Genomic DNA, 24,233 nt, shown 5'->3' with positions numbered 1-24,233 from the left:
GAGAACTTAACAACCAAAACATGAGAGGATTGTGGTATTAAAACGGCTTTAGGCGCTGCTTCAATGTATCCCACTTCAGAAACAAAGCTACTCAAATAACAACAACAACCGCAAATTTTTAATTTGGTTAAACTTTACTTCTGAAACTTAATGTTTATTTATTTTTACTCAAAGATATAATAACGATGAATCGGGCACTGTGAGTCCCCCGACGAAAATGTGAGTCCTCCATATGGAAATGCAAAAGTTTTTATCTTTATCACTTAACTCAAATTGCGAGCAGAATATACAACCTATTTGACTTCTCAATCTTTTTAGCGAATATTTGTATCTATAGAAGTCCAACGGCTGGGCTCATCAAACAAGGTTTTACCCCAAGTGAATTTCAGTCATGAAAATTTTTCTCATAAAATCATCTAACGTTCGGAGAGGCTCAAGATTATGTAGATTTCTCCAGTTTAAGGTTAACATTTAAAAAATTTTAGGAGAACCCCAGCCAAACAACTATCAGAAAATGTGTACGCCATTAAACTTCCGAACTTCCGCTAAACAAAACTATCGTCAATCTATAATTCTTTTCGCACTTACTTCATTGAGGCCATCGACATATTCGAACTACTCAAACTCATCGTTGTCACAGATGTGCTGCTGCCCTTCTTCAACATCGGTGGCCGATTCACACTATCACTGCTGGATGACGAGCGTTTACTTGGATCGGCTGCTTCAATCTCCAAAACTTTCTTGCTTATATGTTCGGCATCTTCACAGGATTTAGCAATTTTATGGAGCAATGCTGTTGTTGATGAGGTTTTGAATAAACCCAAAGCTCGTCGCCGCAAGCCATGACTCAAGCAGGCCTCAACGGCAGCGCATAATTGTGTTACAGAACTGCTTTCTTCGTGTATATATTTCTTAGTGACAGCTTCCTCCATTAGCTGTTTCACCTCTTTCTTAACAGCGGCTATAAGACGCTCCTTGGGATCGACTTCTGCAAATAAAAATATGAAATATTAAACAAAATGGATGATGTTTAAGTTTCAATGGAAATAGTCGATAGTTTTGGAATAGGTCTATAATTTCTAACGACATTTTTAATGGAAGAGATCGTGCATGTGTCAGTTGGAATCTCCGACGATAAATATCTGTTGGATGTTATGCGCAACTAAGTTCAAGCTGTTCGTCAATAGATGCCGCCAGCTGTGTGAGCTAGTCTATTCTAACATAACCTAAATGTCATAAGCCAAGCTTAGACATATGGCAAACAAACTGCTTCCGTCCGCGTGAAGGAAGGCCAAGCACCTTCGAAGACGCTGAATTGGAGGCATTGCTCAATGAGGATCCATGTCAAACGCAAGAAGATCTTGCTTCAGTATTAGGTGTTACCTGCCAATCAATTTCCAAGCGATTGCATACTTTGGGAATGTTTGAAAAACAGGGGACTTGGGTTCCTTACCAGTTAAAAACAAGGAGTGTTGAACGTCGTGTTTTCGCCTGTGAACAAATGCTCTAGCGGCAAAAAAAGGACGGATTTTCTTCATAGCATTGTGACGGGTGACGAAAAATGGATTCATTACAGCAATCCAAAAAAAAGAAAGTCATGGGGACTGCCCGGTCATGATTCTACGTCGTCGCCTCGGCCGAATATTCACACTGCGAAGGGTATGCTATGTATTTGGTGGGGCCAAGTTGGTGTTATTTATTATGAACTGTTAAAACGAAGCAAAGCCATCACTGGGGATCGGTATCGACTTCAATTGATGCGATTGAGCCGAGCACTGCGCGAGAAGCGGCCGCAATACACGGAGAGGCATGAAAAAGTGATTCTACAGCATGACAACTCTCGGCCTCACGTTGCCAAACCCGTTAAAACCTACCTGGAAACACTGAAATGGGAAATCCTACCCCACCCGCCATATTCTCCAGATATTGTGCCGTCCGATTATCATCTGTTCCGATCGATGGCACATGGCCTAGCTGACCAGCAGTTCCAGCCTCGTGGATAGCCTCAAAAGATGAACAGTTTTACCGCGACGGTATACGAAATCTACCAGAAATATGGTACCAATACTTTCAATGATTCACTTGTAACCATTTTTTCAGAATAAAGTTGTATACTCCTGGTGCTCCTTTGCTCGACCTTTTCAAATTTAAATTTCAAGTTGTATTTCCATCAAAAAAACAGCGATAACTTAGTTGCGCAGCTAACATTTCCAGGGTATAGACCATGACCGGGCAATTTTTTTTCAAAACTGCTGAAAGTCCGTCAGCATCAGTTACAGAGAAAGATTTCAGTTTAAGTAAGGCATTACTAATACCCTCAGGAAAAAATACATAGAGCTCCAAAGTCCACGGCGTAATCGGATCAGAGGAAAAGTTACACGAATGAGAAGGGTTCTTCATGAACAAAATTCGGTTTAAAAAAAATCAGCAAATAAATTTGCCGCTTCACTTTGCCAATAATAATAGAAGTACAAATTTTTAGATCAATAAATTTAAAAGTGTTCTCAGAAAAAATTCTGGAAAATTCGCTTTTTTTTGCCTTCTAACTGTATATAACCCCTTAAATAAAACAAACGAGAAAACAAATTAAATTAAAAATTAAAATGGAGAAGAGAGAATTTTCTCAACAAAATTTTTTTTAATAAAAAAAAATGTTATAAAAAAATTAAACCGAACCGAAGGTATTTCTCTTTGAAAAATTCTGAGCTAAAATTTTCAGCATTGAATAAATCTCAATATTTTTTTTACTTCTTATTACACTCAAGCTTACAAACAAACTAATGTTTAGAAGAATTAAAAAATTGTTCTGCATTGCCTTCCACTCAGCCTTCTTAAGTTGGCTCTCATCTTACTTGCTCAATCACCATTGCCTGGGTGTCGTCGGCATTGTTAGGTCTAATCCGTTTGCTGCTTGCCCTGCGGTTCCACAAACTACAATGGTATTCTGGGCTTGCCTTTTTCACTCTATTTATCAATGATATTTACTCTTCTACGCTTTACGCTTTAAGCAGATGACATTAAAACTTATTCGGCGATCACTAGCTCTCTTGATTCTGAATTGATGCAAATTGATTTAGATAGTTTCCGTAGCTGGAGTATCGTCTATCCCTGAATTACCATTTAAAAGCGAGCCTCTCTTGCAGACACCTCGTGTCAGGTGTAAGTGAAGTTACAGGCCTCGGAGTAATATTTGATTCAAATCCGAGCTCGAACTTTTCTATGTGGGTCTCTCAAAATCTCTTTATGCTCGAAATACTCCTATAAAATCTCTAAATTTGTTGAAATAGATTTTTCATTTTCAAAAGATCGCCGACTGAAATTTTTGAATATTTATTGTAAATATTGGTTCGGGGAATAAGTTCATAGCGTTTTTATATATTTTTTTTTATTTTACAACGATTTGTTTGCTATTTGGCAAAGGTTAAGTACTCATTCTGCTCTACAAAACTATGTTAATTGTATTTTCGAGTTATTTAATCTCTTATTATATTTCAGGCTTAGAAATGGAATACCCAGGAGGAAAAAATCAACATTTTCTACAGCAGCTCTTCTTTGCTTTTCATCGCTAAAAGCTGCCGAAGCAGCTCGGGACAGCTCGGGACATGGACGAGAATGGACATGGAGATGGTGTCACAGGCGCGTCTACAGCACAGAAATGATTTGCAAATTTTAAAAATGGCAACTTGCCGTTGCTTACGTCGATGGCGCGTCCCGCAGCGAGAGGCCTTCTGAATTCGATGAAGAACGTCTCAAATCACTTTGAAGGAGAACCGTCGCCAAATCAGTCATGAATTATAGGAAAAAATTTAATGTGGTCATAAAATGATTCTCAATCACTTACATTCAATGGGATTTACCGAAAAATTAGAGGCCTGGGTGCTTCACGAGCTCAACGATAAACACAAAGAAAGACGCTTTCAAATTGCTTCTCATCATCTCGCCCGCCATCGAGCCACACACGGTCATAAACAGCGATTTTTGCACTGAATCGTCACGGTAGATGAGAAATGGTGCCTATACATCAATATTAAGCAAACAAAGAAGTGGTTGGCTCCAGGAGATACGCCAAAACCAAGATTCAAGCCGGATTTTCATCCAGAGAAGGTCAGGATATGTGTCTGGTTGGACTGGGAGGGCTCGATGCACTGAAAAATGGTCGAAAAGAATATCACGGTCAACAAGGAGCTCTACATTGCCCAGCTACTCTGCGCGAATGAGGCTATTCGATCAGGTCGACATGATCAAACCACACTCCTTCACGACAACGCCAGGCGCCATGTTGCAAAATCGTCAGTCGCCAAAGTCGCACTCCAAGAGCTCGAATCTCGAATGGGAGATTCTTCAGCATCCGCCGTATTCTCCGGCTCTTGCACTGCCCAATTACCATCTTTTCCTCTCACTGTCAAACCATATGAAGGGCGTTAACTTCAGTAACAAAGAGATCCTTAGAAACTGGTTCAACAACTTATTTTACACCAGACCGGGCGATTTTTGGCGGAACGGCATCAACAGATTGGTCGAGAGGGGGGAAGAGGTTGCACATAGCAACATAATTCATTAACTTATTGATAACAATTATTCTTTTTTGCTTAAATAAAATTCTTCGATAAAAACGTTACGAACTTATTCCACAACTTAATAAATAACTAAATAATTTTAAATAAATAAATTTTTTGTCGTCAAAAAAATATAATCCAAAATAATTGGATCACTTGACATTGCATATGTCAATAACCAGATAATTATTTCCCATGCAAAATATAGCTTTAATTCGGATTCAATAAAAAAGAACCCAACTTGAAAGATCCTGTTGAATAAGATAATTGATATTGAGTGGGTGAAAATCATTATCAGTCGAAACATTTGACTCGGAATATCATCTGACCAACTCCCAATATGAAAGCTAAGTAAAACATTTGGATTTGTTTCGTTCTATAATATTTGTCTATCTTGAAAGAAATATGGTATACTCATAAACGTATTCAAATATGTATGTACAAGTATGTAAATGAAAGCAGCTTGCAAAGTATGTACATAGACAGGTAGAGTGCCCATAGCCATAATTGAGTGTGCTCGCATAATTTTAACGATTCACATAAAATGGCGCCATTAACACCATCAACGATAAAAGCGGCACTACGCGGGATCAACAGAAGAGGATGTAACGAAAAGCCAACACCCAATACCTGCAATCCATGGCGTCGAAAAGAATGGTAAGAGTCTTAAAGCCTTAAAGAGTTTGAGTGTGAAATGAAAGAAAGAAGAGAAAATCGACCAGCATGCAACAAGCTTTAGGTACTAAACACAAGCGTACAACAACTAGCTATATATACATACATAAACACACATAGTTGAAGCGCAACAAGTGGCTCGCTGTCGCCCCATTACTCATAAATGAACTCATAAATATGTTTATTTGCGTGTAACTATGTATGCGTGATGTGTACGAAGACTGCCACTAAATTGAACACCAAAGTTAATGAAACAAAATTTCTTGCAAACTTGCTTCCGCTCATTTCGCTTAATTGTGTCACAGCGTTTGCTACAATGTAGAGCTTGCACGCATATGCATGCATGTAGTGCATAGTAGCCCTGCAGGAAAAATACTAGTTGTGAACTAGAATAGTAGCAGTTCACTTTGCAACTCATCCAGTTTGTGTTCTATCTTTTTCTATGTTAGCAGGTGGTGTTTTTCACATCTCCTACGAAATGTCACTTGTCCGGCCATGCATCGCCAAAATACCAGCTAAAAAAAATTCTAGACAAACATGCTTCCAAAATAATCAGTTAAAATATAAAGCAAACATCCATTTCATTCCACTATAGCGTATTAAAATATTATACATATCTTAAGCGTAAACAAAATAACGTCTTACAACTTCGTCTTCTCTTTGATTGGCGCGAGAGCCACTCACGCGATTTTGGCGCCAGTTCACACCAAGTGAAGCCAAGTCCTTCTCCACCTGATCTTTCCAACGCAGAGGAGGCCTTCCTCTTCATCTGCTACCACCAGCAGCCAACGAAGCCGCTGGATCTTTATTTTCTGCACTACGTCTAACGTGCAACGCGCAAAGGTTCAAAAATTTTCCACAGAATCTTTCTCTCAAACACTCCAAGTCCGTCTCATCGGATGTTGCCATCGTCCAATTTTCTGTGCCATACGATAGGACGGACATGATGAGTGTGCCGACTGTTTGCTATATGTCCAGGCCGATTTAAGAATTTGGTTATATAGCAGTAGTTTAATGTGAGTTGACAGCATAGAGTGTCTGACAAAAAGGTAGAGAAGGTTTTTTAATTTTAATTCCAGCCCTTCATCCTTTTTCTTGACCGCTGTGCCTTCCTGAAGGGTGACCGCCATTAGAAACGTTTTCTTCATTTTGGTGTTTCACCGAGACTTGAACCTCTGAACTCGGAATGGTAGTCACGCACTAACCATTCGGCTACGACGGCCACAAATTAAAAAGACCATAAATTTAATTTGGGTAATTACTTTTATTTAATTCAAAGTAAAAAATGTGTGAAAATAATACAAAATTAAGAATCACTTTACTTTTGCTCGATATGACCACCTTTTGCCTTGGCTATGGCCTTGAGATAGTCCAGAAACGAATCGCAAGCTGCCCGAATGTGACTTGCAGGTACTTTGTCTCACTCGCAGACAATGGTTTTTTTCAGCACCTCGAGGCTTGTGAACCTTTTAGTTCGGACCTTGCTCTCCAAAATGGCCCAAAGAGAATAATAATCCATCGGATTCGCGTCTGGTCAATTTGAGAGCCATTGTGTGGACGTTATGAAAATCGGAACGTAGTTTTTAGCCATTCTTGTTGTTGTTGTAGCAGCATAAACATTCCCCTACATATATGGGGAATGCTGCTGAAGTGACAGTCCTTGGCCGGATATAAATCCGGGTCGTTCCGGTAACGTAGAACCGACTGTCGTGGGAACGTTGCCATTCTTGATTCACTCCAGCTTTATGAGATGGGGCCGAGTCCTGTTGAAAAGTCCATAGTGTGCCGCCGAATTTTTTGTCTGCCCACGGCATCAAAGCAACCTCTTTGCTTACTTTCCCGATAATATTTCGCATTTACCTTTCGTGGGAACGTAGCCATTCTTGATTCACTCGAACTTTATGAGATGGGGCCGAGTCCTGTTGAAAAGTCCATAGTCTGCCGCCGAATTTTTTGTCTGCCCACGGCATCAAAGCAACCTCTTTGCTTATTTTTCCGATAATATTTCGCTTTTATCTTCACTCCAGGCTCGATGAAAACGACTGGGGAGCGTCCATCTACGGTTACAACGGCCCAAACCATTACCCGTGGCGGGTGCTGCCTCCTGGTGGACAATCGATGACTCAAATTCTCATATGAATAGTCGGACGAATAAACCGTATCGTCTTGGGAGTTTACGAATTGCTCACTTTGAAAAAGTTTCTCCTAAGAAAACACAATGTTCGGAAATTGGCCGCTGTCGGCCAAGCAAAGCAACTTCTTCGCTCTCTCAAGTCTGACTTATTACTGCTTTGGTGTGAGATCTTGCGCCTTTTGGATCTTGTAAGGCTAGACTTTGAGATTATTTTTCAGTATGCGCCTTTTGGATGCCTCGGTCAGATATTTTCAGTTCTGTCGCAATTTGATTGGCACTTCCTTTGAGATTTCGCTCAGGTCGCTTCTTCACTTTTTTTAACCATTTCACGTGACGTTGCAGTCTTTTGATGACCACCTTCATGACGTTTCGCGATGCTCCCAGTATCATTGAAACGAGTAATGGTGCGATAAACAAAAACTTTATTTACTTTAAAGTGCTTGAGGAAAAATGCTTCCCTTTGCGTTTATATAAGTCTTCTCAAAATCCTGTTCCTAAGCATTTTTGCTAAAACTTTTAACTTACAATTTTTTAAAACTCTAAAGCAAACTTTATTAACAACGTATTTATATGCAAATTGATCATTTTACTATTGCTATTAATCAGTCAATGACGAGCTAGTATGATTTCTTCTTTTAAATAATAGGACTATGAATAAGTTCGTGCGGTTTTTTCGAAATTTGAAACTTTATTGACGTAAAATGGTTACAAATTTAATATTCAAAGTATTGTCCATCGCTTACTACTACTTTTTCCCATCTTTCTGGCAATTCACGGATTCCCTTTGTGAAAAATTCGGTCGGTTTTGCCGCAATCCACGAATCGATCCATTTTTTGACTTCATCGTAATTACGGAAGTGCTGGTCAGCCAGGCCATGTTGCATCGATCGGAAGAGATAGTAATCGGATGGCGCAAGGTCTGGACTATACGGCGGGTGGGGTAGGACATCCCATTTGAGCGTTTCTAAGTATGTTTTGACCACTTGTGCAACATGTGGCCGAGCATTGTCATGTTGCAAAATAACTTTGTCGTGTCTATCGGCGTATTGCGGCCGTTTTTCTTGCAGTGCTCGGCTCAAACGCATCAATTGTCGTCGGTAGACATCCCCCGTAATCGTTTCATTCGGTTTCAGTAGCTCATAATACACAACACCCAGCTGGTCCCACCAGATACACAGCATAACCTTCAGGCCATGAATATTCTGCGCCGACGTCGATGTTGAAGCATGGCCAGGGTATCCATACGTTGCCCGACGTTTTGGATTGTCGTAATGGACCCACTTTTCATCGCCAGTCACAATTCGATGCAAAAAACCCTTTCTTTTGTGCCGTTGAAGCAGTTGTTCGCATGCCATAAAACGGCGTTCAACGTCTCTTGGCTTCAATTCATACGGCACCCAATGGCCTACCTTTCGGATCATTCCCATGGCTTTTAAACGTTTGGAAATGGTTGATTGATCAACTCCCAAAGTTTTTGCAACCTCTTCTTGCGTTTGAGCCGGATCTTGATCGAGCAATTCCTCCAATTCGGTATCCATGAACTTTGGCGGCGCACCCTCGCGTTCTTCGTCTTCCAAGCCAAAATCACCACTTTTAAAGCGTGCAAACCACTTCTGGCACGTTCGCTCAGCTAGAGCATGCTCACCATAAACTTCCACCAAGATACGATGACTTTCGGCTGCTTTTTTCTTCATATTAAAATAATGAAGAAGAATTCCCCGCAAAAACACATTATTTGGCACGAAACTCGACATTTTCAAGTGTGGTAAAAATATTGTTGTTTACGCTTCAAATAAAAAACTTATACTGACGTTTGTGCCTTACGACAGTAGCTCTCCAATGAATGTTTGGAAATGTGGATCGATGGAATAATAATCAAGTTACGCCATCTGTTGTAAAACCGCACGAACTTATTCATAGTCCTATTAGCAGTATCTGAACGTGAATTCCTCCATACTAGTTGGGCTTTTCCCTGCAGGGTAGTAGAGAGCTCAACTATATGTGAATGGTATGTGAAGATGTAGCCAACCATATCGAACGACTGAATAATCGTGACATTTGTGCATACGGTCACATATTCACAAATGTACATACCTCATCTGTGTATGTATTATAGTACATTTATCAACTTAGAACAAGCAGCAAAATAAAAACAATCAGTCAATAATACTGTAGGTAAGTGTGACGTCGACCCAGGGCAGTGATTTCGCCCAACCTTCGCACCCACTCAACTCCGGGATGCCACTTATCACGCGGCTGGTGTTGGAGACGCTCGTCTGCCGCCATTTACTTATCGTTCTCGGCGACGCCATTACAAATATGGTACAATGTCCTTCGCCGGCGTTTCCCTATTGTACGCGACATTGGCAACCAGGGTGGGGTGAATGTGTCCAATATCGAATAGGGACAATGACGGCGGCGCCGTCAACACACTGGGTGGGTGGTGCGTAAATACAACCATACAAATGAAGTGAGCTAATGCTTATGCATTGTTTACAAGTGCACGTGCCCACAGGCCACAATTTGCTGTGGAACCATCAACCACCTTTAAAGATTGCAAAGTAGATAAAGAATCCGTTATGAAAATGTGTTTATTAGGATTATATTTATTACATACACTTACCTAGTGTAGGAGTACATGTACAGTATGCGGCGCTTGTTTACAGGCAATAAAGTGCCTTGAATTTGCATAAATACTTCGGTATGGGTTTTTTTTCAATTTCCGTTGAATAACAACGTAAAGAATTAGCTTCAGCACCGTTTAATGTTGTGAGTATAGATTAAGTTAGGTTAGGTTAGCCAGATGGCTAATCCAAGATAAGACATTCGTTAGCTCTAAGGTCCATTGGGATACCTGTATTTGATTTACATTCCCTAACTAAATTGCTTAAATCTCCTAGAGCTCTTTAAGAAGGAAACTAAGACTGAGACTTTTGCAAATTTCCCAGGTCTTCAAAGAAATAATCGCCAAGATATTTGGTACGCCTTCTCTGAAGTGGCGAACATTCACAGAGGAGGTGCTGTTCCGACTCAATATCTACTTCATCTCCACAAGTCCTCCGGAAGTCATTATGAGGTCCTTGTACACCCACTCTACTCTCTAGGAGGCCAGTAGTGCAGTGAAACGTTATAACACCCGAGAGGTCGCTGGTAGTTGATCCGTTGAATCCAAGCAGACTTTTTGTCCATTTAAGATACAGTTTTGGTCAAAGCGCTTAGGACACCCTGCAGTTAGTAGTAGTGTGAGTATAATAACAGGCTTTTAAATAGTGATTATGGTATGTCCAGAGAGGGACTGGCCTTTTGTCATAACACGAAAATAATTCTTTTGTTTCTCAAATAATTGTACAAAATTGACCATAAGACCTTCCCTTTTGCTGTGTGAAAAATACATTGCAGTACGAGGGTCGTTTGAAAAGTCCACGCATAAATATAAACTACTTAATAGAGTAAGCCTTTTTCAACATCGTCTCCTTTTAGGCTTATACCTTCGACCGATGTTGTTCTATTTCGCTGATCCACTCCAAATAATAGAATTTTTCGTAGGTGGCATCGAACTGCGCTGAACTAAAGGCAAACATCTCCAAGGCATCTACTAAAATATCACATTATATCGTCAACGATAAGGATGTTCTCGCTTTAGGTCTTATCTGGAACTCAGAGAGAGACTATTTGCACCCTCCCTAGTATAGTGATATTATAACCCTTTCATTAAAATTGGCAAAACCACTGCGTTGTACATCCAACACGACCTGTGGATTGAATCCCCATTTTTTACCGAACCTAGATTTGCAGGAGTAGAAGGCTATACTGGCATTCTTTACCCGATTTTCTAGAATTCAACACTGTGTAGCTTCCCATGAAGCTTCGAGTCAAGTATCACTCCAAGATACCTAACTTCCGATGAAATGGGAAGAACGTGGTTGTTTAATTCGGGAAGTCGAAAGGGTGAAATTTATATTTTCTGGTAAATAGCCCCAGCTCCGTTTTGTCAGAGTTGACTCGGAGGCCACAAGTGGTACCCCAGCGACTGAGTACAGAGAGACCTTTCCAAAATATACGCCTTGACTGAGGGAAATGGTCCCAATACCATTAGGACCAAGTCATCGGCGTATACCTTATATATATATATATACCTATATATACAATATAATTGGCGCGTACACCCTTTTTGGGTGTTTGGCCGAGCTCCTCCTCCTATTTGTGCTCCTCCACCCTTATTTAGCATTATCAGAACTTCGGCAACAGCAACTAGCCAAGGTAGGGGTGAAAGGGCGCCACCTTGCGGCGTACCCCTGTGAACAAATCTAGTGACTTTAGCCCTCTTGCCCCGCATTAACTTCCTTGCAACCAAGCAGAGACAAGATCCAGAAACAGAAGGTCTTTCCACCTCTAGTCTATCTAACGCAGTGACAATTGGCTCCGCCCTGATGTTATTAAAAGCTCCTTCTATATCTATGAAGGCCGCCAAAGTGAATTGTTTACCTACCGTAAGGCTGATTTCGTGGATTTCCCTTTCAGGTAAGCATGTTGCGCTGGAGACAACTTGGATTCGATGTACTCTCGGTAATGATAATCAATCAATCTTTCAAACACCTTTAGGATAAATGAGTTAAGACTTATAGGCCTACAATCCTTGGCCGAGTCATGAGCGCTCCTCCAGTTGGCGGGGGCGTGATTAAAAGCGAAACACGCCAAATAGATTTCTTGCAGGACAGGAACCACCGAGGTACTTGTTTTCTGAAGCCACACAGGCAAGATATCGTCAGAACCAGGGATTTAAAAAGGGAAAAACTATTAATTGCCCACGATATTGTGTCAACTGACAGGATAGATTTGAGGGAAACATCGAGTAGCCCTACCTGTCGAAAAAGATTCTTCTGCAGATTCAGCCCACTCCCCATCCTCCCTTTTTACAAGAGTTCTGCAGAAGTGGTTTCTCGAAAGGATCTTGCTTAGCCTGGCAGAAGCCTTCACGGATTCAATGGATTCACAGTACTCCTTCCAGGAGTTGAGTTTCGCATATTTAATGGCTTTTTTGTATTCATTCAAAATTACACGGTAATTTTCAAAGTTTTTAGTTTGGTAGCATTCCTTTTCAAGTCGGTCAGCGTCTTGCTCCACAAGAGAGGAAAGTCTTTCTTGCTAAAAGATACTGGACAAGCCACTTTGAAGGCTGTCATATTCAGAAATACATCAACAGTTTTCGGTCATTGGACTTTGGGAAACCATGCCGGGAAGAAGGGGTCGCCGTACAAGGATAGATTTAGAAGCCGCAATCAAGAAGAATCGAAGGAAACAGGTTTCCACTATCTGTGCGAGTGCACAAGTCTGTGTGTTCTACGACATAGAATGCTAGAGGAACTCTTAAGTGTTCAAGGAAACGAGATTGGCGATGAATTGGCCAACCGTGGATCAGCGGTTCCCCTACAAGGGCCTGAGCCAATAATCGGAATCAGTTCCGCAGGAATCATGAATTGGATCAGCGATTATGTAGGCAATCTACATAAAGAGCGATGGTCCGGTCTAGAAAGCTGCAGAACTGCTTGGAGAAGGCCGATAGCATTGAACACTTTCTCTGTGAGTGTCCTGCCTTTGCTAGAGCACGACTACGAGTTTTGGGTTCCGATGTCATTAGAATGAGTAATATTCGTTCTCTAAAACTGGAGGATATTTACAGATTTGCCAAAGAATCTAGAAAATTCTCAAAGTACTAATTATCTCTATCTCTGTCTCTATTCTTTCCTATCTCTTTCTCTGATACTTTTCTGCTTCCCTCCTTGACTATCTATCTTTAAATACAATGGGCTTTTTGGCCTGAGTGTTTTAGGAGCCACCAAATCTCCTGGTGCTCCTTGGCTCGACCTTTTCAAGTTTCAATTTCACTATTCGAAAATTTCAAAAGGTGATCTTTTGAAAATGAAAAAATTTTTTTTAATAAATTTTACAGATTTTCTTAAACCCAATTAAGGCTCTAGTAATAGTAGCATTTTGAGCATAAAGAGATTTTGAGAGACCAACATAGAAGAACTCCGAACTACCCGGAGTTCTAGCCGGAATATTAAAAGAAATCCGCAGGAGAAGCACCGGACGGTCAACAGCCCCACAGATTAAGTCAAACATGAAGGACAAAGATAGGATTATTCTCCTGTTCTACATCGATTTTAAGTTAATCAATAACCATCGCGCTTTATAGCTAGGGTAGGATCCGAAAAGCGTAAGTTACGCAACGCAAAATGTAGGAATACTTTCTGGAATCCTTCAATTCCACCTGCATGGCACGTACTTATATAAAACGGACACCAAATGAAGGATGAATACCCAAATTTGGAGCGTACAAACGCCGTATACAAAAGCTTCAGCGTATAAAGGCGGGCGAAATCGGAGCTATGACGCCTTACAAAAGCGAGCATAGCATAAGATTTGGTAATAATAAAATTTATATGACTAGCAAAAGTAAGTTTAACTTTCTTAGTACCTAATTAAGGTGTTGTTTGTATGTTTTCACAATTGAATGGTCATTTAAATGGCATATACAAGTATCACAATAATAATTTAATAATTTCAGCATGGCCTTTCAACCGACCTGGAGCATGAAACGTATCCTGTACTTATTACTGATGATATAACCATACGGAAGCCCCACTGCACACCTCATAAACAAATTACCTGAAGGGCATTTCTATGCTATTGATTTACTTGTACCTGCACTGATTGAATTAACCAACTATGCACGTGTGTTGTGATGCCGTTTACATTGCAATTCTAATAGTAGTATTCGATTTCAAATGCATTTTTTTATTTTTAGAATGTAATGAAGTTCTACTGCAGCTATTTGCGTCTAAGTTTGTTTTAAAAATACTTGTAAAAATTGTATAAATACACAATCATGTAAATTGAAATATATGGCACAGAATAATTTTGTTATTTAGAAAAGGAAGCATTTGCATAACCGTACATAATGGGTGTTTCAATAGAGATATAACTTTCTCATATTTTAATAACAACGTAGTCTTACTTCTCTTTTATAAGTTTTGTTTTTTTGTTAATAAGTCCTTCAATGTCCGGCTCTGGCGGCTAGGTACTTGAGATTCCTTAGCGTGCCCTTTGGGGATGACTTGAAACAATTCTCCAGCCTAGATCCCTTTTCTCTCCTCCACTACATCAACAGCACTGGATGGCTGTAGACGGTTTTTCTCTGCCCTAAATCCTTTTACAGGTAGTGGTCCACATTATGGTATCAAAACGGCACGTAAGTGCTGCTTGAAGTGTACCTGGGGTACTCTTGCCATCTTACCTACCTACCTATCTTCAAGTTTTACATTTTTAGTGAAGTTCATGGTGAAGTTCGCTAACGGGCCACATTTGAAAAATAATATTAAAAATCACTTTAACATTAAATTGAACCGGAATTTCATTAAAGCACATAAATTTATATGGGCATGAGCACCGAAGGCCCTAGTAGTCAATACGCTAATTAAGTTAGGGTTATATTGTAAAGGGTGATTTTTTAAGAGCTATAGGAAAGTTTTTCAAAAAAACACACGTAAAATTCAGAAAAATGCATGAAATTTTTATTTATTAAAAAAAACTACTTATTAAAAAAAATTTTATTTATTATTATTAATTTTTATTATCGATAGTACAGTCCATATAATTTAAGGTTTGAAGATTATTTCATGCAAATGTTGACCGCGACTGCGCTTCAAATGGTCCATCCGCTTAGTCCAATTTTGGCATACTCTTTCCAATGTTTCAGCCGGTATCTCACATATAAATGCTTTAATGTTGTCTTCCAATGCGTTAATTGAAGCAGGCTTCTCTGAATAGACATGAGCCTTAACACAGCCCCACAAAAAATAATCTAAAGGCGTTATATCGCACAATCTGGGTGGCCAATTGACGGGTCCCGAACGTGAGATAAAATGTTCACCGAACTCGCCTCTCAACAAGTCCATTGTTACGCGTGCTGTGTGGCATGTGGCACCGTCTTGCTGAAACCACATGTCATGCAAGTCAAGTTCTGATGCTTTCCATTTCAATTCAACCGGGCTATTCGGGTCATGTTCTTCGATTTCGATGTAACTCAAATATGTTGCTCTCTGGTCAAAATAATGAGACACGTATTTTTTTGTTCGCCCGAAAAAAATTTTTTTCAAGAGTTATCGGCAATTATGTTTTACGGCTTAAACTCGATTTTTTTTAATTATGTAAGAAACATTTTTTTTGAAATGCCCATAACTTAGTCAAAAATGAACCGATTTTAATAATTCTGGGTTCAAAATGATCGTAATTACTTACACGAGCGACTTCATGTAGAAACAATTGCAAAAAAGTAGTTTAACATTTTTTATTTAGCAAAAAAGAAAAAAAATTTAAATTTTTTCGAAATACAAACATATTTGAGTTACATCGAAATCGAAGAACATGGCCCGAATAGCCCGGTTGAATTGAAATGGAAAGCATCTTCTTACATTTTGGGCAAAAAAGCAAAAAAAGTTGGATATCATTTCACGGTAGCGCTCACCATGCACAGTTACGTTACGATTCGCAGCATCTTTGAAGAAGTACGGTCCAATGATACCTCCAGCCCATAAACCACACCAAACTGTGACCTTTTCTGGATACATTGATAGCTCTTGCAATTCTTCTGGCTGATCTTCACTCCGAAATCGATAATTCGGCTTATTTACGTACCCATTGATCCAAAAATGAGCTTCGTAGCTGAACACAATTTTTCGATAAAAAAGTGGATCTTCGACCAACTTTCCAAGAGCCCATTCACCAAAAATTCTGCGTTGCGGTAGGTCGTTCGGCTTCAATTCTTGCACCAGCTGTATTTTGAAAGGCTTCACACCTAAATCCTTTCGCAAAATTTTCCGCGTTGTTGAGTAACAGAGGCCCAATTGCTGCGAACGGCGTCGAATCGATAATTGAGGGTCATCATTAACACTGGCCGATACAGCTGCGATATTTTCTTCAGTTCGCACTCTACGTAAGCGTCTTGGTGGTTTGATGTCCAATAATTTAAATTTGGTTCTAAATTTAGTCACAATAGCTCGAATAGCCGCCTCAGTGGGTCGATTAAATTGGCCATAAAATGAAAGAAGCGCGCGATAAACTTTCTTAACAGAATACGCATTTTTATAATGAAATTCAATGATTTGCAAGCGTTATTCGTTTGTAAGACGATTCATGGTTAAATTATAGACCAAACTGAAGATGTTTGACAGTGAAACAAAACACGAAACATGCGTCAGCTGTTTAAACCAACTGTTTAAAAAGATAATAGCTAAAAAATAAATAAATAAATACAAAACACAATTTGCCAATTTTCAGTCCCCAGTGAAGTTATTTTCATTTTAAGTACGATAATTCATAATTTTTTTGTCATAACAACTCTTGAGTTCGTTTTTTAAAGTATTTATAACCACCCCTTTTACGCCCCCACTTTTCTGCCTTGGATCAAGTTAAGCGATAACACTGTTAAAGGCAACTCTTTCTGGTGAATTGGAAAACTAAAAATAACTAAGATCAAAGTAAAGTTTCGACACAAGAGTTTGCCACAACACATACACACTAAAAATGTGGACGTAGGCCAGGATAACAAAGCGCACTTTGCCAACGGCAAATTGTGACTGAAAATAAGTCGATTATTTAAAGCTGTCGAGTATAAAGCGCTTTTAAGTCAAGTGCAGCTAGGAAAGCAAAATTGAAACGCAAAATGTTTTCTATGGTAATCTTTTTACTAATTTCATAGCTGACCATAAAATTTTTTAGCGTTTCTCACTTTCATTGTAGCGCTTTGATATCTCCCTTTATTAGCTGCCGCTATTTTTCAAATTGTTATTCTTTTTTTCTTGTTTTTACTTGCGGCAATTTTTAGCCACAGTCCACTACAGTAGCGGGCGTTGGTCGACTTCACTTCATAATAATATTTCCGCACGTTTCATAGAAGCCGGAAAATCAATGCCGCTAACTTTTCAGTCATTGACAGTGCGCAACTTGACAGCAATCACAAAGTGCTGATGGTGAAAACCATTTAGAAAGAGGGAGAAAAAAATGAGTAAAAATAGAAATAGAAATACAAATTTACTAGCAAAAAGAAAGGTCTTTTTTTTAAGCTTAGTGTTTTCGAATGGTGTAAACAAAAATCCTGCATTTTTCGCACCTCCTGATGTTTGTAATACTTAAATATCTATTATTTGAAGTATTAAATAGAAGCAAGGCGTATTCAAATAGTACATCCACAGCTTCTGTGAACTCTGTTGTGAATACGAGCCGCAGGTAGGCATTTAAAAAAAAAATAAATAAATTGCGCGTACACTTCTGTTAGGTGTTTGGCCGAGCTCCTCCTCCTATTTCTTGATGTTGTTCCACAAATGGAGGGATCTACAGTTTCAAGCCGACTCCGAACGGCAGATATTTTTATGAGGAGCTTTTTCATGGCAGAAATACACTCGAAGGTTTGCCGTTGCCTGCCGAGGGGCGACCGCTATTAGAAAAATGTTTTTATTAATTTTGCTTTCACCGAGATTCGAGCCAACGACCTCTCTGTGAATTCCGAATGGTAATAGGCATTTAGAAATCAGAAAAAAATCAACGAAATCTTAAGGTGCCAAATTAGGGCTGTACGACGGAAGACCCAATTACTAGACATGCTGAGTGCTCAAAAACTCTCGGCGAGAGCTCACACTTGGTGAAATGCGATTCGTCTTCGGGGGTTGGTTTTCCTTGATTCCCTGAAAACTTTTGGCAAACAAATGGTTGTGTACCACTCAGAATTAATTGATTTAAGTTTCTCTAGTGGCACAGTTCGGACGTGAGCACAGATTTTCCGAAAAAAAAAACAGGCGACAAGTTGCAACGTTTTGAGGTGCTTCTACCATCTCGCCTCAAAGATGGAATTAGGTTAGGTTAGGTTAGCCTGGTTGGGGACTCCCAGGCATTTTAGACGTGTTTTTAATAATGCCGGACAAACGCACAGAAGGTGTTCTAAAGTTTCCTCAACATCCTCTCTGCATTTCTTGCATTTGTCCGTGATAGCAATCTCTATCTTGTACACATGTGTAGCCAATAGATTATGACCTGTTAGCATACCTATGATAGTTCTGCAGTCCTCTCGCGAGAGCGTAAGTACGAATTGAGTCAGTTTTTTGTTGTTATTTCTACATATGACTTTTGCTGTTTTGCATGTGGTCAGATTAGTCCACCTAGCTTCCACTTGCATTTTCATGTGGTCGTCCATTTCGTTGTATATTGTTTTTAGCGGTTTTGGTATGTCGTTCTCTTGTTCAAAAGGTAGTCTAACAGTACTTTTTGCTGTCTCATCTACTACTTCGTTCCCCATAATGCCTTTGTGACCAGGTACCCAGTAGATATGCAGCCTACTGTTTGCCTACTGGCCTTTTTATGGCCTCCCTGGACTTAATACAATATGAACTTATTGCTTTTATTGCTGCTTGACTGTCCACGTATGTATATATTAATTCTTGAGTTATTTCTTGTTCTAGTGTAAGAAAGCCCGCGGCTTTCCCCACAGCAAAAACTTTCGCTTGGAAAATACTACTGTGGTCTGGCAGCTGCCTTATCCCTAGTTTTGAGCAGTAAATACCCGCTCCCACTCCATCTGAAGTTTTAGAGCCGTCTGTATAGATGTAAAAAGTTCTATGGCCAGACTTCATGCCTTTGTGCCATCCCTGCTCTTCAATTGTAGTGCGAAACCTTCTCTCCCAACTAAAGTGCGGAGTCATGTAGTCTGTGCAAGCTGAGATCCACTTTTCTATTGAGCTGTGACCGAAGGTTTTGCAGGTGAATACTCCAGCAGCCATCAACCTCCCCGCTGATTTTGCTGCCAGGTTTTCCGCCATAAGGTCAATAGGTGGCATGCTGAGAATCATTTCCAGCGTCACCGTTGGCGTGGTTTTCTTCGCTCCTGTTATGCCTAGAGCAGCGAGTCGTTGAATCCTTTCTAGTGGCATTAATTATGTCAGTTTTCTTGTCACAGTCCACCATACTAAGGCCCTATACAGCAATATCGGTCTAACTACTGCCGTGTAGCACCAATGCATCAGAGAGGGTGATAGACCCCAAGTAACGCTCAGCATTCTTTTACATGCGTACAACGCGTTACTGGCCTTTTTCACCCTTTCCTCAACATTGCGCTTCCACAGCAATTTACTGTCTAGTATTACTCCGAGGTACCTTTCATGATCTTTGAGAAATAGTTCGTTGATGCCTTGTACTTCCTGGTAAAAAGTATCATGACCGTTTCCGGCGTTTATCCCTAGCCCTGCGCGAGATGTCCGTTGGTGTACCATTTTAAGTGTGTTATTCATCACATTACTGATGGTGTCCAGGTACTTTTCCGTAACTACTATAGCTATGTCATCTGCATATGCCACTAGTTTTGGTGCCCCTCCGTCAAATTTCTTGAGCAGTTCATTACAAGTAACCATAATAGCGGCGATAGTACCCCACTACTCTGCATGCATATATTTGTCTGCCGAGGGGCGAGGGCGCTTTGTATCATTTTGGTGTTTCACGCACGAAGATTCGAATAGTAATCGCGCACCCACCCATTCGGCAACGACGGCCTCGAAATAAACTGAATAGCTAATTTTTATCCAATTTCCGTTAAATAACTATAATTTCTCAAATAATTTAACAAATTGAGTTTTCTATTAACAAGAAGTCATTAACGATAATCAGTTGAATAAAAAGTTTATGAATAAATTATTTGTGTAAAGTTTTTGAAATTTGAAAGTTTCTGTTAATTAGTTTTCAGCTCACAATAATAATTTCTATCTGTTGAAAGTTACCGCGAATGGAATTAAACCTGCCATGAAATAATAAATCCAAATCCAATCACATAAGAACTGCGCTAAAATATCATATTTATCAATTTTCTATAATTGGAGAATTATTACTGATTAGTGGAAAAATCACAAAAACAAAGTTGAAATGTACATATATCGCAGTCATTAGGAGAAATATTATTTAATAAAAACAAGCGGGTCTGAAATGACATTTAACCAATGTCAATGTGCAAGGCAAAGTGCTGTACCTCCAACAAATGTAAATGTGTGTGTGTGAAGCATACGTGCAAGGGCATTTATTAAAAATCGTAGATATGTATATGCAATCGTGCCAGCGAACTTTCCGCGTTGTATATACCTACAGCGGCAAGCAAAAAAAATGCAGCTATGCTGAATGGATGCTGAGTGAATGGATAATACATTTGTGTACAGTGAGTCACAGTCAAAGTGAGCCACACTACCGAATTATCAGATTTACTGGAAAATTGTTTAAAAAGAACTTGTAGACGTCTGGGCATTGATTCTAATAAATTGCAAGTATATGTGGAAGGAATTGCACGCACTCGTCTTGTAAGGCATCTAAAAGGTTTTGTTTCGACGAAATGCTATGTTTCCGTAGGTTTTAGTCAAGACGGAAGCATAAGTTTTCAATAATATTTATATCTGGAGACTGCGGTGGTACTTCCAATACGTGGGGGCAATTATATAATAGATATTCCCGCCCAACAAACGATTTGTGTTTGGAATCATTGTCCTGGTAAAAATAAAAGTCGCCTTCGATCCCCAGTTTTTCGACACTCGGCTTAAGATTTTGCTTTAAAATGTCTATATAAACGTATTTATCTATTATGCTTGGAATATGTTGAATATTTCCAGTTCCACCACCTGCCATGCAGCCCCAAACCATGACGAAGCCACCGCCATGCTTCATACTGGGAGTGAAGTTTTTCTGCTGGAACTCAGAGTTTTTTTGACGCCATACCATCCTCTTCCCGTCAGACCCAAATAAGTTAAATTTACTTTCGTCTGTAAGTAGAACCTAAAACAACATTATAGTCTCTACAACGTATTACACCGCTATGCACCTTTTGCCAAAAACTCATATCCTTATGAACATATTTCCGTGCAAACTCCAACCTTTTTCGATTTTTTTGTTGTTAATAAATGGCTAGTTTCTGGCCGTTCGACCCTAATAACCATGCTTTCTTAGAACTCTTCGTACAGTTTCGGGATTAACGAGGATATTTAATTGCTCCTTAACCGCCTTCGTCAATTTCGGAGCTCTAAGGTGAGGATTTTTCTTTATTTCCCGGACAATAAACGCCTCGTCCCTATCTGCAAAACGCTTGTTTTTTTGCTCTTCTTCTGCTTGTTTGCTACTGTTCCTCCTCTAGTAAAGCGATGTATGATGTGCTGGACAGTTCCTCGACTTTTATTTATATATTCCGCAATTTTTCTTTGCAATTTTCCTTTTTTGTAAAGATCAATTATTAACTGCTTTACATATTTGAACACTTGTTTGCCGACCCATCTTTATTACCCGCTTGATAATAAGCAACTAAAGCACTGAGAATAAGATGCAAGCAAAAATTGATATCCAAAATTAGATATGCCGTTATTTTAACAGAAACAATATTAGGTGGCTCACTTTGAGTGTGACGTAAATTTGTTCCATCATAAATAAAATTGACAAAAAAAAGGATGTGTGGAAGTAATTACAAAAGTTATTTAAACATATATCTTCTAGCAACTGGTGACTCACTTTGACTGTGACTCACTGTATACTTTTCCTCAGGCTTGTGCGTGTTGAAGACTTAGTCAAATAGAAAGGAACTGCATACTCAGAATGTTGAATCGACCCTCAAAATCTGGTATTAGGACCCTTTATTACACTATTGTTGGCTATTATTTTTTGCCAACTTTTACGTTCCACATACAAAAATTTTTTCTAGGAAGGCCCCTGGTGAAATGTTCTGGGAAATACAAAGAGAAAAAGTAATCACCCTATAGGAAGATTTAAAAAGTTCTGCAAATGCGTCGTACGTTAATTTTATTTGACACTTGTGAAATAAACAGCTGCAGTATAGAAAAAGAGAAGCAATGGAGCGCGTAAATGTCGAAATAAGAATTCCATCACTCAAAATCAATTTAATTTAGTAAAAAACCTATTCAAAAACAAAATTGTGGAATTAATTTTGCGCCACCTACAGCGTTCGCCTGAGGGTACCCTCCGAAACTTTATTTTTTCCAAAGTGTTCAAGAAATACACTCGAAGGTTTGCCATTGCCTACCGAGGGCGACCGCTATTAGAAAAATGTTTCACCGAGATTTGAACCTACGTTCTCACTGTGAATTCCGAATGGTAGTCACGCACTAACCCATTCGGCTACGGCGGCCGTCAACTTATCAGGTCATTAACAAATTGGCCTGAAAACGCAAACAGCTTTTGAGGTTTTATTATGTGGATATAGTACTTTCATTCATTATGAGGTTAGTGGTAGTTAGAATTTCAAAAAAAAAATTTTTTGGCATTTTCTTAAAGTATAATATCTTAAAAATATTGTGTGAAAATTTGAGGTGAATCCGACAAATACTTTTCGAGTTATTCAACAATTAACAAAGGACGCTCGGACGCTACGGAGCGTTCGAGAGCAAGTACTTGGCTGCTGTACGTATAAAAGTGACAGATAAGCGCTCTAACGTTAACACTCGAGAAAGTAGAATGCTACACGGGCAACCGCAAATCGATATTTTGGAAGCCTGATCGATTTTTTTCAAAAATTTTAATTTTTTTAAACCCTTAATTGTCGGTTTTTTTTCTCGAAAATCTGAAAAATATTTCCAGAGGCTGCCATATTGTTAATTTTGATAAAAAACTTCGATCAGGCACGAGATTATCTATTAAAAAAACTAATTTCTCTTATCCGATTGATTTTGGATGACTCTCCAAGGATTGTGATGATCACCGCAAGGGTCTTCTGGAGAAACGGGCTATACACAAACAGCGATAACTTCTACAATTATTAATTTTTTTTTTTTTAATTTTGCTAAAGTCAAGTCGAAACATGATGTGTTAATGCTATGTTTTTATTTTTGTAAAATAAAGCAGCTGACTAGCAAAACCAAATTATTGAAAATCATAATTTTTTCGGGCCTCTGACTAACCCTAACCCCTTATAAGAATATCGCATTCAAATTATTATAATATATTAATAAAAATTTTTTAAATTCTCTCAACTCATTAAGGACTCAGTGGGATGATCAGAAGCTTCGACTCGACTTCCACAATCTTCTTCATCGTTGGTGCCTGAGATCGCGTCTGTCTTTGAATACTAAAAAAAAAATATTTTCATTTAACGTTTTCGAGGCGTCAATACATTTTTAGCACATCCTTCACCAATTCTAATAATGTACAATACTATAAAGTGTAACAGAGTTTAAGAGTTTTGAAGTTTTTTTCGATACGAAACTTTCCTTCAGTGCTCACATTAATTTTATTCTTTCAAAATCGTACTCTGCTCTAGGCTTCACTCGTCGCAATGCATCTGAATTTTCTGATCCATATATATTACCTATAAAATGCTGTTTACGGCTGTTGTTCGTTCTCACCTGGAATCTGCTGGACACCTTACGACCACATTTCTATAAATAGAATAAAGCTAATTAATCTAGAATCTGGAGAAAAGAGATGATCAGTGCTTTCACTAGTTCAGTAGTATTTTTAGTCGCTAAATTTGGTTTGTAGATTATTAAATAAATAACTATTACACTATGCCAGCAAAGTACGGTTCCCAAGAAATATGTTCTGCCATTTTTTTTCTGCCCATAGTTAGTTGCATTTAAGACATATAATGTTGTGATCCCGTCCTAGTTTGGCAGATTAGTCTTGTTCATATTAAAAATGGCTTAAGGTCGCGTGAGTAGTAGAAAAATTACTAATTTCTGCAGACTTTACAGCCTCGTAGGTCCTTCCACTTACAATACCTAGTGTTGAGGCATAGGACCCTTGAGCGATTCCGTGTAAAGTGATTCAAGTATTTGGGCCTTGTC

At 39.2% G+C, this 24,233-nt stretch overlaps 1 protein-coding gene across 1 annotated transcript in view; it reads right to left on the bottom strand.

The window, feature by feature from the left end:
• Positions 1-24,233, bottom strand: part of LOC129238128 (small G protein signaling modulator 1) — a 61,255-nt gene that overhangs the window by 8,239 nt on the left and 28,783 nt on the right. The window contains exon 2 of the mRNA XM_054873166.1: positions 589-988. Coding sequence (XP_054729141.1) covers positions 589-988 — 400 coding nt within the window. The remainder of the gene's footprint in view (positions 1-588; positions 989-24,233) is intronic.

Source organism: Anastrepha obliqua, chromosome 2, assembly GCF_027943255.1.
Source record: "Anastrepha obliqua isolate idAnaObli1 chromosome 2, idAnaObli1_1.0, whole genome shotgun sequence".
NCBI lineage: Eukaryota > Metazoa > Arthropoda > Insecta > Diptera > Tephritidae > Anastrepha > Anastrepha obliqua.
This window is presented reverse-complemented; position numbering and strand designations above follow the sequence as displayed.